The sequence below is a fragment of the Poecilia mexicana genome, unplaced genomic scaffold (genome assembly GCF_051168715.1).
Source record: "Poecilia mexicana isolate PSO_F unplaced genomic scaffold, ASM5116871v1 scaffold_16, whole genome shotgun sequence".
NCBI lineage: Eukaryota > Metazoa > Chordata > Actinopteri > Cyprinodontiformes > Poeciliidae > Poecilia > Poecilia mexicana.
This window is the reverse complement of record NW_028263385.1, coordinates 14907666-14921862: the sequence shown is the minus strand read 5'-3', so window position 1 is coordinate 14921862 and position 14197 is coordinate 14907666. Positions and strand designations below refer to the sequence as shown.

General features: G+C 40.7%; 1 protein-coding gene across 1 annotated transcript; it reads right to left on the bottom strand.

The window, feature by feature from the left end:
- Positions 1 to 1710: 1710 nt before the first annotated feature.
- crabp2a (cellular retinoic acid binding protein 2, a) lies at positions 1711 to 13831 on the bottom strand. Its single transcript, XM_014987192.2, has 4 exons — positions 13066 to 13831; positions 6588 to 6766; positions 5934 to 6050; positions 1711 to 2734 (listed from the first exon to the last, which is right to left on the bottom strand). The coding sequence occupies exons 1-4, from the start codon at positions 13145 to 13147 to the stop codon at positions 2684 to 2686; spliced, it is 429 nt and encodes a 142-aa protein (XP_014842678.2). The 5' UTR covers positions 13148 to 13831; the 3' UTR covers positions 1711 to 2683.
- Between the last annotated feature and the right edge of the window lie 366 nt (positions 13832 to 14197).

Genomic DNA, 14197 nt, shown 5'->3' with positions numbered 1-14197 from the left:
TCGGAAAAGGTTTTATCAACACCAAATTCCTCTCCCAGGAACTCATCTACGTCCAGTTTTTATTTTCCGCCTCTGTGCAAACCCGATGCCATCCGTCTTTTCTTCCCATCGTTACTCCCTCATCGTTTCCAGGACCCTTCACGGCCTGCTACTTGTTAGGCACATCTGCTGTCAATCGGCCATACCCCGTAATCCAAGTGGTATTTCCTGCCACAGGAGACGTGCCCACTGACCTGCACCCTGACCGTTTAACGATCAGTCAGGAGGCTCGCGCTCCAACTCGCACGCTGACCCGTATTTGTCCTGTAATCCCCCCAAAAGTTGCCAAAACAACAGCTGCGTCGTAGGAAAGGATTTCCAGCGGGATTACGCTGAGCATGACAAGATCAATACCGCTCGTGTGTATGTCCAGCTATATGTACAGATGGGTGGCAAATTAAAAGGAGGAAGCTGAACCTTTGACCTCTTCCGAGTGATTCAGGGATTATCAAAGCGTTGGGTCCACAGCCGTTAGGAACGAGGGGTCACTGACTGGTCTGATGAGGTTAGAAATAGGAGAAATCAGACGGACACCAATAGTTGTTCTCCATACAAAAAAATACCCAAATTATGTCATATTTTTGAAGAATGGAAACCTTTCTTTTCAGATGTCAGACTTTTAAATGAAACAAGTCTTCAACTGTGTTTGAAGCATTGCTTGCCAAGTTTGTGCATACAAGCAAGGAATTTGATTTTAGTTCAAAAGTTTAAATACACATAAAACGGGAAAATAAAAAATAAACAATTGTATCTGGTTTGAGAAAGACCAGATAGAATGTAGCAAATGTTTATGGGATTCTGTCTGTTCTGCAAATAGCGCTCTGTAGTTCATTTAAAACTTAACTAAAAGGTTTGTGATATATATATATATATATATATTACTTGACATGCTATTGGCTGGCGTTTGCAAAGCAGCAAATTCAGGAGCAACATTCATTTTCCTTTGTGCTAATTGGCTGTATGTCCACAGGAGAGAGCAAAAAAAGAGTATTAGTTTCTGTGGCAGTGCCAAGATGATTTCCATTGTGCCTACTCATGCTTATTAAGGTATAGCTCTGAGTTTGAGGTATTAAAATAGGCAGTTATTAGATTTTTTGAGGGGGTCTAAAGTGTTTGTGGATTCTAGATATTCATTGGTTACTGTGGTGCCTAAACCTTGCAAATACACTCAAACTTTTACACAGTTTCATTTTACAACCACTTCTTTCGATGTATTTTATGGAGCCTGCAGCCGTAAGCCTGCGGTTCCACAGCTTCGTGACTCTTTGGGTTCCTTCTGTGGTTCTTATTAAAAATAATTTGGCCCAAAAAATGTACAGATGACCAATGTTTTTATAGGTCTTTAAAAAACAATTAGCATTGAAATTATTTCACTGTTTACATTTTATAGATCAAACGATAGATGGGGACATACTATTTCTTTTTGGCTGCTAAAAACACATTTTTAAATTTATGTCAACATATTGGCTCATCGTTTATGGAAAACTTCTGAAGTCTGAAAGTCCATTGATCAAAGTTAAGTACATTAGCAACATCTAATAACAAATCTATCCTAAAATGATAGGTTAGTGGGAGAAAAAAATAGTGAAGCAAAAAAAAAAAACCTTGGCAAATAAAACGGTAAAAGATTTTCTGGCTCTGTAGCAACAAAACAATGAAACAAAGGACGGCTTTGGCTGAAGAAATGTCTTGTTAAACTTTATTAAGAACCGTAAAAAACAAACAATATACTTCCAACTGCCAAACAAAATGGAAATAAGACAAATACTACTGAACTGCAGCTGTGGGGGTGAAGGAATGCTGCAGGATGAGCAGATCCAGGAAAACTAGTCACGAAAAGTATAGACATGAGAGAGACGAGGGGGAGAAGATGGACAGAGAATGTGAAGAAGGCGGGGACAGACAAGTTATTCTGGTTGCAGACAGCTGAGAGAAAGCCTAAAATAAGATGGAGCCATTTAATGTGCACACATTCTGCAGCTACACTCACAAACCATAAAACTTCGGGCACTGTTAAATGCCTTTACTGCTCCTTAATAGTTTTTTTTTCTGCACAGGAGAGCCAAAGAACTGACGTCAAGGTGGTTTATGTTTTCCCCCCAGAAAGGGTCGTTTTCTTATTATTTCATACAAAAGAGATACAGTGTAAAAAGTTGTGTAGTAATGAATACAAAAAGCAAATTACATGGGGCGAAGGAGAGCAAGGCTCCAGAAAGAGGAGAGGACAGACGTCAAAACTGACCTGATAAAGGAAGAGCTCATGGATTGGCTTACACATCTACAAATATAGTCTCACATCTCGCCTGCTGTTGCTGCACAACCCTCAATCACACACACACACAAACACACACACACACACACACGCACAGACAACAAATGCACGAGCTGCAATTTAGCGACTCGATGCATCACCCAAAATGAAGCTGGTCAGGTCAGAAAACGTGCAAGGAAAACAAAGACAGAAGCTCAGATTTTAAATGTGACATGCTAAATACAGTTACCACATTAATATTATATGGTGGAGCTAACAGATTAACTGGAATAAATCTTCAGATTGGTGTCTCCCAGCACACAGAAAGGGGGAGCGGTGAAGAGGAGAGAGGAACTGGAAGGGCAAAAAAAAAAATGTGAGAAGTGCTGTTGTTCATTGTCGTTCGTAGACTCTGGTGCAAATCACATCGTCCGCCCTCATGGTCTGAAACAACAAACAAAGGACAGCGTTAACACTCACAGGACTTTTAACCGTCAATAATTCATGCTGATCCAGTTTACCGCTTTCCTAAAGTGTTCATGCACATTTTATGCTTCCCAGCGGTGATGAAATGGTGGGGGGGGACTTTCAAAACATCATCAACACGTCAAGCTTAAAAATGCAGCCTGAGCTACAAAGGAATGAGTTGGATCAAAACATTCATGTGTTTAGAATGGCATAGTCAAAGTCTAGAGCTAAGTCCAATTGAGAATAAGTGCAATTGCTTAAAAATGGCTGTTCAGAAATCTGGCTAAGTTTGAGATATTTTAAATAAAGACTTAGAGCTGCAATTGGTAAATGAAAGATGACTCTACAAAAGCATGTTAGACTTTTCTGATTTATTCATGAAAATAGTTTGTCCTTATCCTTCCTTCCTACATTATGTGCTGCTTTGCACTGATTTATCACATAAAGTCCTTATAAAGTACATAAAGGTTTGTGTTTGTGACAAACTGGTTCAAAGTTCAATGGCTGTGCCTTCTTTTGTAGGCCAGGATAATGTGATTTATCCAGCAGCTAACAGGATTACAGAAACAGACATTCGATTCTGACGCAAACACGTCAACCGCTGCTGGCTGCTCCACAGCGGTTGTTGGTTCAGTGCTTTAGAGAAAATTAAGAGTTGTAAATGCCAACCCTCAAGAAAGTATTTCCCCATAAATACCTTTCTGATTTACAAGTTGCTCAGCTAAAAAAAAAAAAAAAAGGATTTACTGCAGGAAGGAATGCGATCTATTCTTCTTTTTGTCATCTCCTGGTTGTCATGTGGAACAGGATCAACACATTTCTGTCATATCGCACAACACAACTGTATAACCTTTCATAGAATAAAAATGAGACTCTTTTGTGTCTTCCCTGTTGGAGCGTTCCTGTAACGATCGCTGTTTTGAAAGACTTGCAAGATCTCAGAGCATGTTGTCAAATCGTGGCCAGGCTGACCAGACTTGGATTGATTTGCGACATTCCCAGCAGAGAAAAGCAGCAGGAATGATGAACATTTGCTTGTCTGGCTGCCTTTTCTCTCCTAAAGCAGACCAACTGCGGTTCACTCATTTTAAAGACTTGTGAGTCAGATTTATCCTGTGGTTTTGGACTTTAACCATTCCAGACGTGGCATGAAACACCCTACACGCTTTTTGCATATCTTCTTCAACCCTGTTTAAGCCTTCAAATAACTTTGACTTTTAATTAGAGCTCATTTGTCCAGCGAGAAAAAAAAAGTTTCTGTTGAGAAATAGCATTTTTAATGGAAATCTAAATTGTTGAGATGATGAGATTATCAAAGAACTTGCTACGTTTGATAAGCTAATTTTTGCCACAAGTGATTTTGACAACAACAAAACAAAAAAAACAACAACAATAATAATAATAACTATCTTTAGTTTTATCTAAAAATATTGATGATAAAACTGGAGTTTGACTGAGTCGGCCTCAGTTCTCATATGTTTTAATGTAGCTCTGTCAATGCTATCTTCTGGCACTGTCTAATTTAGGCCCAGGGCGACAAAGTGATTAATTATCACTTTGATAATTAATCAAAGTGAAATAGTTATCTCAGTTGCGCCCCAAGCAAGTTTTTTTTATTGTTTATTGGATGAGTAATCACTGCAGAGGGAACACCCCTGTTTTTGTTTTTTATTTGTTTTTTGGGGATTTTTGCTAAATTAAAGGTCTACTTAGTTTTTTTTTGGTGAGGAATCTGGACTGAACTGCATTATCTGTAATTTAAGATCTAAGCGGCTCCAGTTGTTAAAACCTGGACTGGATATTTTATTTATTTATTTATTTATTTATTTATTTATTTATTTATTTTTTGCACAGAGATTCATTTGGCATTATTAAAATCTTCATTCTTTTGTGAAAACACAAAAAAGAGCAGAATGGGTTCGGAGGTGGGGGGTGGACTCGCCTCTGGCGCCAGTCAACCAGAACCGCCGGTGCAGCTAATCCATCTTCATAATGACTTAATAAAGCATTCCTTGATGCCCACTGGGAGGCAACACCAAGAGCCCCAGAAACAGAACAAAGGACGTTTCCCCAACAATATATGTTTCTTTTGTTTGGTTTCCAGAGTATTACATGGACAGTTTACAATATTTTCTTTGGTGAAAACTTAAAAGTCTGATTTAAGTTAAAACTCAAGCCAAGTTGATTTGTGATGTTTGTCTGACTCATTGCAAACTGTTTGTCCATAATTCATGTGTTATGATTGTTCATAACATTTATAGTTGAACCCTGTGAATATTCAAGACTAACTTGAGTTTGTCCTTTTGATGAAAAGCTTTTATTAATATGAGCCTGGAAACTATTCATTTTGTTCTTACTTTATGTAAATATAGGCCTTAAATGCTAAAAGTTAAGATAGTAGAACATAAATTTAAACGTTATCTGTACAGCATAATTACGGTGTAAATATTCCAACGTCTCAAGTAGGAGAATCTGTTAATAGGACAACTTTGGGAAAGAAAACTTGGCCTTAAATAAAATTACGGTGGCAAGAATAAGCCAATTTTTTTAAAGAAAGCCACGAAGTCCAGTTTAAGGTTTGCCACAAGACATGGAGGAAATCTACGAAAGCGCATTGCTATCACGCAGAGAAAAAAAAATTTCGATCGAAAAAAATTTTTCCTGCGTGATAGCAATGCGCTTCCGTAGAAATGCACCAATAATATGGAAAACAATAATCTGATAACACAAGAAAAAAAAGAACCTTTCTGACGTACATAGAAAAGATGATTATTCTTTTTTATGATTAGGAATAATGTTTAATCAAAGTACACTCGTGTTAAAATGGCTCAGTCAAGCAAATATCCAATTGAGAAACTGTGACCTGACTTGAAAACTGATTTTCACAGACACTTTTCATCCAGTCTGACTGAACTTCAGCTATTTTGCAGAGGAGGGGTCAAAAATCTGTGCAAAACTAGTAGAGGCATATCCCTAAAGACATGCAGCTTTATTTGCACAGAAATGTGGTTCAACAAAACAGTAATTCAGGAAAATAAATGCACACCACAAAAAACTGCGCATCGTTTTCCATGAAATCCCAATAAGATTTTGAGTTTTAGAGTGACAATAAGTAAAAATGTGAAAGTGTTATGACTATTTTAGCAAAGCTTTTTTGTCAGTTTGTGTGATTTACCAGGATCAGCTTGCCGTCACTGGTGATCTCTCGGGTCCAAGACGTCTTGGGACCTTCTCCTTTGTGCAGAGTCTGCTCACAGATGATCTTGCTGTCTGTTTCCCAACGTGGAAAACTCTAAATGCAAAACAAAATCATGAAGGGGGAAAAAAAATAAGACGACATGTTTTATGACTGCCTGGATGCACAGACTGACTTACTGTCATTCACAAAGAAAGGAGCCAATGAATGACTGTCTATAGTGTAGGAACCGGAGAAATAACCCATTGGGGGGCCGGCCACTTGGAAGTGATAAGCTGTGATGCAGTGAAGTCCTGGCTGGATGCATGTGTTTGCTTTGGAGACGGCCACACAGAGGCCACGCAGGGCCAGCGGGGAGAATTAGGGAGGGGCAGAGGGCAAGAAAGGCCAAGAGGGGAGGATGGAGCGGGAAGACGCTGGGATGTTGAAAAGCAAAGCGAATCTTGATGGGCCCTCGGAGAACCAGGGAGGAGTGAAGCTGTGCTATTAGTTTTATCGTGATGGAAAAGCATAATTAAACAAATTCATGGCGTGTAGGCCGCTCCTTCCTCACACGCCCATTCTGCCTCTGACACGAGTGTTTGCATTTAAAACAACGAACAAACGTTTGGGAACAAATCTAGGCTTGCTTACCGTGCAGGAGCGGCCATCCACGGTTGCCTCATTGAACTCCTGGCCCACGGTGAAGTTGATGTGAGTGGTGCGGACTGTGGTGGACGTTTTGATGGACAGCGTCTCCCCGTCCTGCGAGATCTCCACCAGCGGCTTCGAGGCGGCTTTCACTGCAATCTTACGCAGCATCACATTCACCCCTGAAGATACGAAAGGCCGACAGATAAAGCCTGAGATAAAGCAAGTTAGAATCACTTTACAATCTGATTTACTGATTTTTTTCAACATTGTGTCCTGCAGATATTTATAGCATTCATCCCTCTTCAGCTTGTTCACATTTAGTCATATAAGTCCTCTGTGTACAAACTGGATTCCAAAAAAGATGGGACACTAAACAAATTGTGAATAAAAACTGAATGCAATGATGTGGAGGTGCCAACATCTAATATTTTATTCACAATAGAACACAAATCACAGATCAAAAGTTTAAACTGAGAGAATGTATCAATTTAAGGGACAAATATGTTGATTCAAAATTTCATTACGTCAACAAATCCCAAAAAAGTTGGGACAAGGCCATTTTTACCACTGTGTGGCATCTCCCCTTCTTCTTACAACACTCAGACGTCTGGGGACAGAGGAGACCAGTTTCTCAAGTTTAGAAATAGGAATGCTCTCCATTCATGTCTAATACAGGCCTCTAACTGTTCAATCGTCTTGGGCCTTCTTTGTCACACCTTCCTCTTTATGATGCACCAAATGTTCTCTATAGGTGAAAGATCTGGACTGCAGGCTGGACATTTCAGTACCTGGATCCTTCTCCTACATAGCCATGATGTTCTGATTGCTGCAGAATGTGGTCTGGCATTATCTTTGTGAAAAATGCAGGGTCTTCCCTGAAAGAGATGACATCTAGATGGGAGCATATGTTGTTCTAGAACCTGAACATAGTTCTCTGCATTAATGGGGCCTTTCCAGACATGCAAGCTGCCCAGGCCACCATCTCTCATGCAGCCCCATACCATCAGTGGTGCAGGCTTCTGAACGGAGCGTTGATAACAACTTGGGTTATCCTTGTCCTCTCTGGTCCGGATGACATGGCGTCCCAGTGTTCCATAAAGAACTTCAAATCGTGACTCATCTGACCACAGAACAGTCCTCCATTTTGCCTCACTCCATTTTAAATGACTCCTGGCCCAGTGCAAACAACTGAGCTTGTGGAGCTGCTTAGAAATGGCTTCCTCTCTGCACTGTAGAGTTTCATCTGGCAGCGGCGGATGGAACAGTGGATTGTGTTCACTGACGATGCTTTCTGGAAGTATTCCTGAGCCCATGGTGTTATTTCCTCGACATTCCTGTTTGAGGAATGCCACTGTCGTTTAAGGGCCCGGAGATCACAAGCGTCCAGTAGAGTTTTACGGCCTTGACCCTTACGCACAGCAATTGTGCCAAATTCTCTGAATCTTTTGATGATGTTATGTGCGGTTGATGAGGACAACTTAAAAGTCTTTGCTATTTTATGCTGGGTAACACCATTCTGCTATTGCTGCACTGTATTTCTGCGCAACAATGGTGGAATTGGTGATCCTCTCACCATCTTGGCTTCAGAGAGACACTGACACTCTAAGAAACTCTTTTTATACCCAATCATGTTGTCAATTGACCTAATTACTGGTAATTGGTCTCCAGCTGTTTGTTATATGTTCAATTTCCTTTTTCCAGCAACTGATTGCTACTTGTCCCAACTTTTTTGGGATTTGTAGACACTGTGAAATTTTGAATCAACATATTTTTCCTTTAAAATGTTACATTTACTCAGATTAAACTTTTGATCTGCCATCTATGTTCTATTACGAATAAAATATTGACATTTGCCATCTCCACATCATTGCATTCAGTTTTTATTCACAATTTGTTTAGTGTCCCAACTTTTTTGGAATCCGGTTTGTAATTTATTGGGATTAAATACAAAGAGGTGCAAACCCTGTGGAGTGAAAGGAGCGCCCCATGAAGCTGTTTGTTCACCAGCGCTCTCTAATGAATCTCTGACTCCTTCACTGAGCAGTCAGATTTATGCTGGGATTAAATTACAGACTTTTCAGATTTTTGGTCTAACTCATTAAATCTCAATAAAACATAAACACATTTATGTTTGAAACGTGACAAAAGCCACTGTATAGGTTCAAAGATATCCTGCTCTGCTGAGAGGGAAAAGCGCTCACTTGCGTCCCATAAATCCTTCCAGCAATGATTGTGGGGAAATAATGAGGTCATGAAACAAAGCAAGTCTGCACATCTGCATTCTCCCCTGACAACATCATCCGTGAACACATGCAAACACGCACCCACAGATTAAATACACCCAGGCTCAACTGGGGGATTTACACTTTCTGCAGGCTGTTGTATTATTCTCTTCATTCCTCCTTCCATTAACCACAAAGGGAGTTTCATTTATCAATTACTCCATATATGAGCAGCTAAAATTAAAGCTACTAACTAAATTGCTAAAAAAAAAAAAAAAAAAAGTTACTTAATTGATGCCAAATGTGTTAGCCAAACATGATAGTTGTCAGAGAAAATGTAAAAGATAAGAGAGGGAATCTGATTTTGCAGTGTGGGAAACAAGAGGGAATGGGATTCAGACGGCTGTGGAAGAAGAAGAAGGAGGAAGAGGAGGGGTGTTCAGACTGCCGAGGGGCAGAAGGTCTGTGTGTTGTGTGTGAAGATCTCTGTCCAAGTGCGAGGGGAAGTGTGTATGCTCCGTCGAGTTGAGTTTCACACCTCTCACCTCACACACATTCCCACCTGTCACTGAGTGTGAATATACACACGGAGAAATGCACAGTCACCAACCATGAACAGTGTGCCCAGCATCCACACTGTATGCAGACTACGCATGCTGCACGAGGGCAGAGGGTGCATTACCTGCATCTGGTCGAGGAGGAGAGGAATAAGATGCAGACTGCACACCGTGACGCCGAGTTGGAAATTATTAGGCAAAGACTTGAAGCTTTCAACATATTGCCAATATGTGCAGTCTTAGAAACTCACATAGCAGATTTTATTCAAATAAAGATACTAAATCCTGGAGTGCATAATGTTTCACGTGATTGTGTTTTAGATGAATTGGTACGTAGCATCATGTTTTAAAGGAAATTCTGCACACAGACTTTGTTCTTTGTCATTTCACTGATAAGTAATCAGTCTGGTAACTCTTTCATTGTTCCCCTTTCTTTATATTGTCCTGAAACTTGTAACTTTATTTATATTGTAATTTTCATTTAATTTAATAAAACTAAAAGAAAAATATAAAAAAATAAATAAATATTCTCTGTTTTACAAATAAATATATCCGCAAGCTTCCTTAATAATGGATTCAACCTCCAGATTCCACAGTTTTACTTATTTGTGCTTACTAAGAATAAAAAAAAATAACATAAATGATTAAAATTCCTCTTAAACTTTTATCGCAAACAGAGTTCATGTCCTGAAGTGTAAGCCATTTGGTGAGGACAGAAGGAAGGCTTGGGTGCTTCTGCTAAATCCTCCGAGCTAAAGGTCACCTTCGACCCTTCCTGTCTGCAGACGTGGGACCAAAAGGCAGACCTCACCGCAGAACACACACAGACACTGAGAGACAGTCAGGGTCAGAGGTCAGAGTGCATAGGAAGCATTTGGGACAGAGAGACGGAGAGGAGGAGTTAGTCAAGGAAGAGAGGACGGATAGATGGTTAGAGGAGCGTCGGTGGTGCTGATGGGCCTCGTCCAGCTGTGAAGTGTCTTCAGTGAAACCAGGAGCAACGTTCCTGAGTCACATTAACTTGCATTCTTGCAAAAGTTTTATTTGTATTATTTGTGATTTTTTTGTTGTTGTCTTTTAATGGCCTTTGAACAAAGGCCATTAAAAGACCAGGACTTTATGAAAGATTTTTCTTCCACTTTCCCTCCAATCCAAGAATGTAACCATGACAATACATCATGCGGTGTGTGCTTAAAATTTAGAATTGTGAAAAACCAAAGGATGACTTTGGCCCCAAAAACCATCCAAAGTAGAAGAATTATAAATAAAAGTTATCTCACACTGAAACAATCAGTAAAGAGTTAATCGTCTCCTGAATGCCAGGTATGAAGCGTTAGTTCACTGGGAATCATTATGTTGGTGCTAAAATATCTTTTCATGTGTTAAAGTGCTTTATCTTCGATCAATTTCACACTCAAGAGATGTTGGTATCAGAGTGCATGGTGATCCACATTAATACAGATAATTGCTAAGTTGCCTGTTATGCGTGGACACAGCGCCGGTTTATTTCTGGAGTTTTGAGTTGAACGATTTAACAGTCAATCTCTGGAAATGTTTGGGTTCAGGACAACAAATGAAACTTAAAAGACCGTCAGAAACCTTGAGGAGCTGCCGATCAGAAAAGTTTGTGTCCTTGCGAACAGAATGAAATCACACAATTAATGTCTTCAGACTTTTGCACAGTATTGAGAAATCCTGACCCCTGATTATTGCGCACAGTACAACCTAATCATTTCGCCATGCTGTCCTTTGTTAGAGCCCCTTTCCTCTCTCACCTCAAACACACACGCACAGACACACACATAGAGTGATGGAGACAAACAGGCAGGATTATTGGAGCAAAACATGCTCGCTAATTGCTTCAATAGGAATTCTCTGCTATAATGAGTGTTAGCTCAGGGGCAGTAGTGGCCTTTGACATGTATTTAAGTGACCTCCATGTGCTGAGGATTAAAGCGAGTGAGTGAGAGAGAGAGTTAGATAAAGAGCGACCTTGTTTGCTGTGATGATATCTCTCTGAGTTGATGACGCGAATTCCAGGTGTGACTTGGAAAATCGTCTAATGAAAAATGATTAGAAAATGCCGGACAGACAGGATCCTCATGAGTGATGATGGCTGCCACGTGCCGAACCGAGCAGACGTAGGGATGCAACTCACCAGAACAAAGCAGAGCTTAGTTTCAGTATAAACAAAAGCCAATAGGCAGAAATTATTGCAGCAGAGTCGTGATTCAAAAGAAGTCAAAGGGGCTGTATTATGTAAAATCTACTTTTTTGAACTTCAGATCGTGTTATAATGCCATTCCTACATCAAAAACACACCTTGAGTGTTGCCTTAATTCTTTCATGAATGCTTGAGATTTCCTTGAACCTCTCTTGGTAAATATTTAACTGCGCAAAATCCCTGTGTGGACCAAGCACCGCCTTCGAGGATGAAGCTCCTCCTCCTCCTCAAAGCTTCCCAGCTTCTCCCTGACAGAGCAGACCTCTCCCACTCAGCTCCTTCAGACTAGCCAGCAACAATTAGCAAACATCTGGTGGAACTGCGCATCTGTTGAGCAGGTAATACCAGCTGCTTCTCAATGCAACGCTGGTAAAAACGTTGTCAAATGCTTAATAGAAGAATGTTGTAGTGAAGACATTCTGAGGTTTCAGAAAGATCAGGAGTTTTTGTAGAGACCGAGACCCAATTTCAAGGCATTAAATTACAAAGTCAGATTTCTTTAAAGTCATATTTGAAATGTACAACACTCTTATAGCAACTGAGGGTAATATAATTTCTTGATTGTGCTATAAAATGGCACTATCTGCTCCTTAATCATCTAAAGTAGAGAGATAAGCACTTGAAGTATGTCACCCTGTGTGATGAATCTATATAATTTCACTTTTTGAATTGAATTTCCGAAATAAATAAACCTTTCTGGGATATTCTGCTTGTTTTAGTTAAATCTGTATGAGCAAGTTAAAGAAATATCTCATTCAACTCGTGTTGCTCACTTGAACATACTGCAAAGTTTAACTTCACAAAACTTTTCTATGCTCTTTAAATGGTCTTGCAGGCAGTTGTTGGTGGATAATTTTATTGGCTGGCACATATTAATTATTTCACTTTTTAAATAATTATCATTTCAGATCGTTGTTGGCTTGTTAAGTGTAAAACCAATTGTGTTAAATGTGGAATAACATTTTTTTTTTTAATAGAAAAAAAGACCATGACATCAGGAGACGTTTAGTGGTGCTGTGGGCCTGAGGGGCTCAAACAGCAGGTGTTTGTTCCTCTCCCTGACTGATACTGACATAATGATGCTGTCTACCCTCCACGGTAATCACACCCACTCAGATAATCGGAGGTCGTTTTTGGTTCTGCAGAATGACAAAGACCGACCCCCCCCCCCCCCGCCCCCAGCCGAGCCGAACAGGCTGATCCTGTGCAAGGAGGCACATGACAAGATCTGACCCTGTGTCCTGCAGAACGAGGTGTCTTTGTGATTAATGGGAGGCAAGTTTCTGTAAAAGTATATATATATATATATATATATATATATATATATATATATATATATATATATATATATATATATATATATATATATATATATATATATATATATATATAAAATGGGAGGCAAGTCTCTGTAAAATTATATATATATATAAAGAAGCGAGAAGCACATTTTAAGCATCACTCTCTTTGCTTACCCAGAGTTTTCAGAAGCTCTTCAAAGTTTTCCGAGCTTTTCATTTCCCAGGTACCAGAGAAATCGGGGAATTGGCGCTCCATCTTCGGCTGCAGGTGGTTATGAATTAATTAAAGTAAGTTGACAGGTCCAAGTTCTTCCGCGCGTAAAATATAAGTTCCAGTTATTCCGCCTGACCTGAAGCCTGCAGGATGCTTTGATTGAGCTCAGTCTGAGCGACTGCGTCTGACAGCTCTTCTTCTTATCTCTAACTGTGTGATGTTCGGTCAAAGCTGCTGCGCTTAAAATGAATGGCAAGCGAAGACACTTGAGTGGGGATGCGCACGCCCCCTCGGTTTTTTTTTTTTTTTTTATGTGGGCACGCCCCGGAGTCCTACTGAGTGATGAGGGGGAGAGAAGGGGTTTTCGATTTGACCCCGCCTTTGCAGGCAACATGTGCATTTCACGGTTAAGGCACGGAGCCAATCCAGATCAGCATTTGGAGACGCTTAGCATCAACCTCAATGGCAGCCCCAGCAGCCAGGCGCGCAGCAGAAGTCTCGTTTTTTGCAACTTGTCATGCAGATTGCATTGATTGCTTCGTTGCCGTTTCAAAAGAGGGAGAGTGTAGCCAAGCCAGTCTGTTGACAGAACATGTCGTCTTGGCAGGGCGGTGCGAAGGAAGAACCAGTCAACTGGCAGACTGAGTGGATGGCAGCGGCAGTGTGTGTCTGTGTGTGTCTCTGTATGCGTGTGTGCGTGTTTGTGAACAGAGAAGAAAGTCAAGTTCACCCCCTCCCCAGTCTCCTGTGCGCCACTGCTCCGTGCCATAAAAATAAAAGTGCTGGTAATGGGATACAGCTCCTGGCTGCGACCTTTTGGGATATATCCATTTAGCTGCGGCTGCATTAGAGGAAAATAATGTGGGAAGCGCACAGGACCAGAGGGCGTGCGGGGATTAGTACGAAGAGGTGGGGTTGACGCACGTTGAAGCTTTTTGCCCCCCGCTGCTCGGGCGGAAGAAAGGGGCAAGAGGAGGAGATCTGGTGGACGGGGTAGGGTCAGGAGGTGGGGGGTTAGGAGGGGGGGGGGTGCGCGGGGTATCCTCGTAAAGAGCACGCGCACAGTCACGCACGCGATGATGATGGATGGAA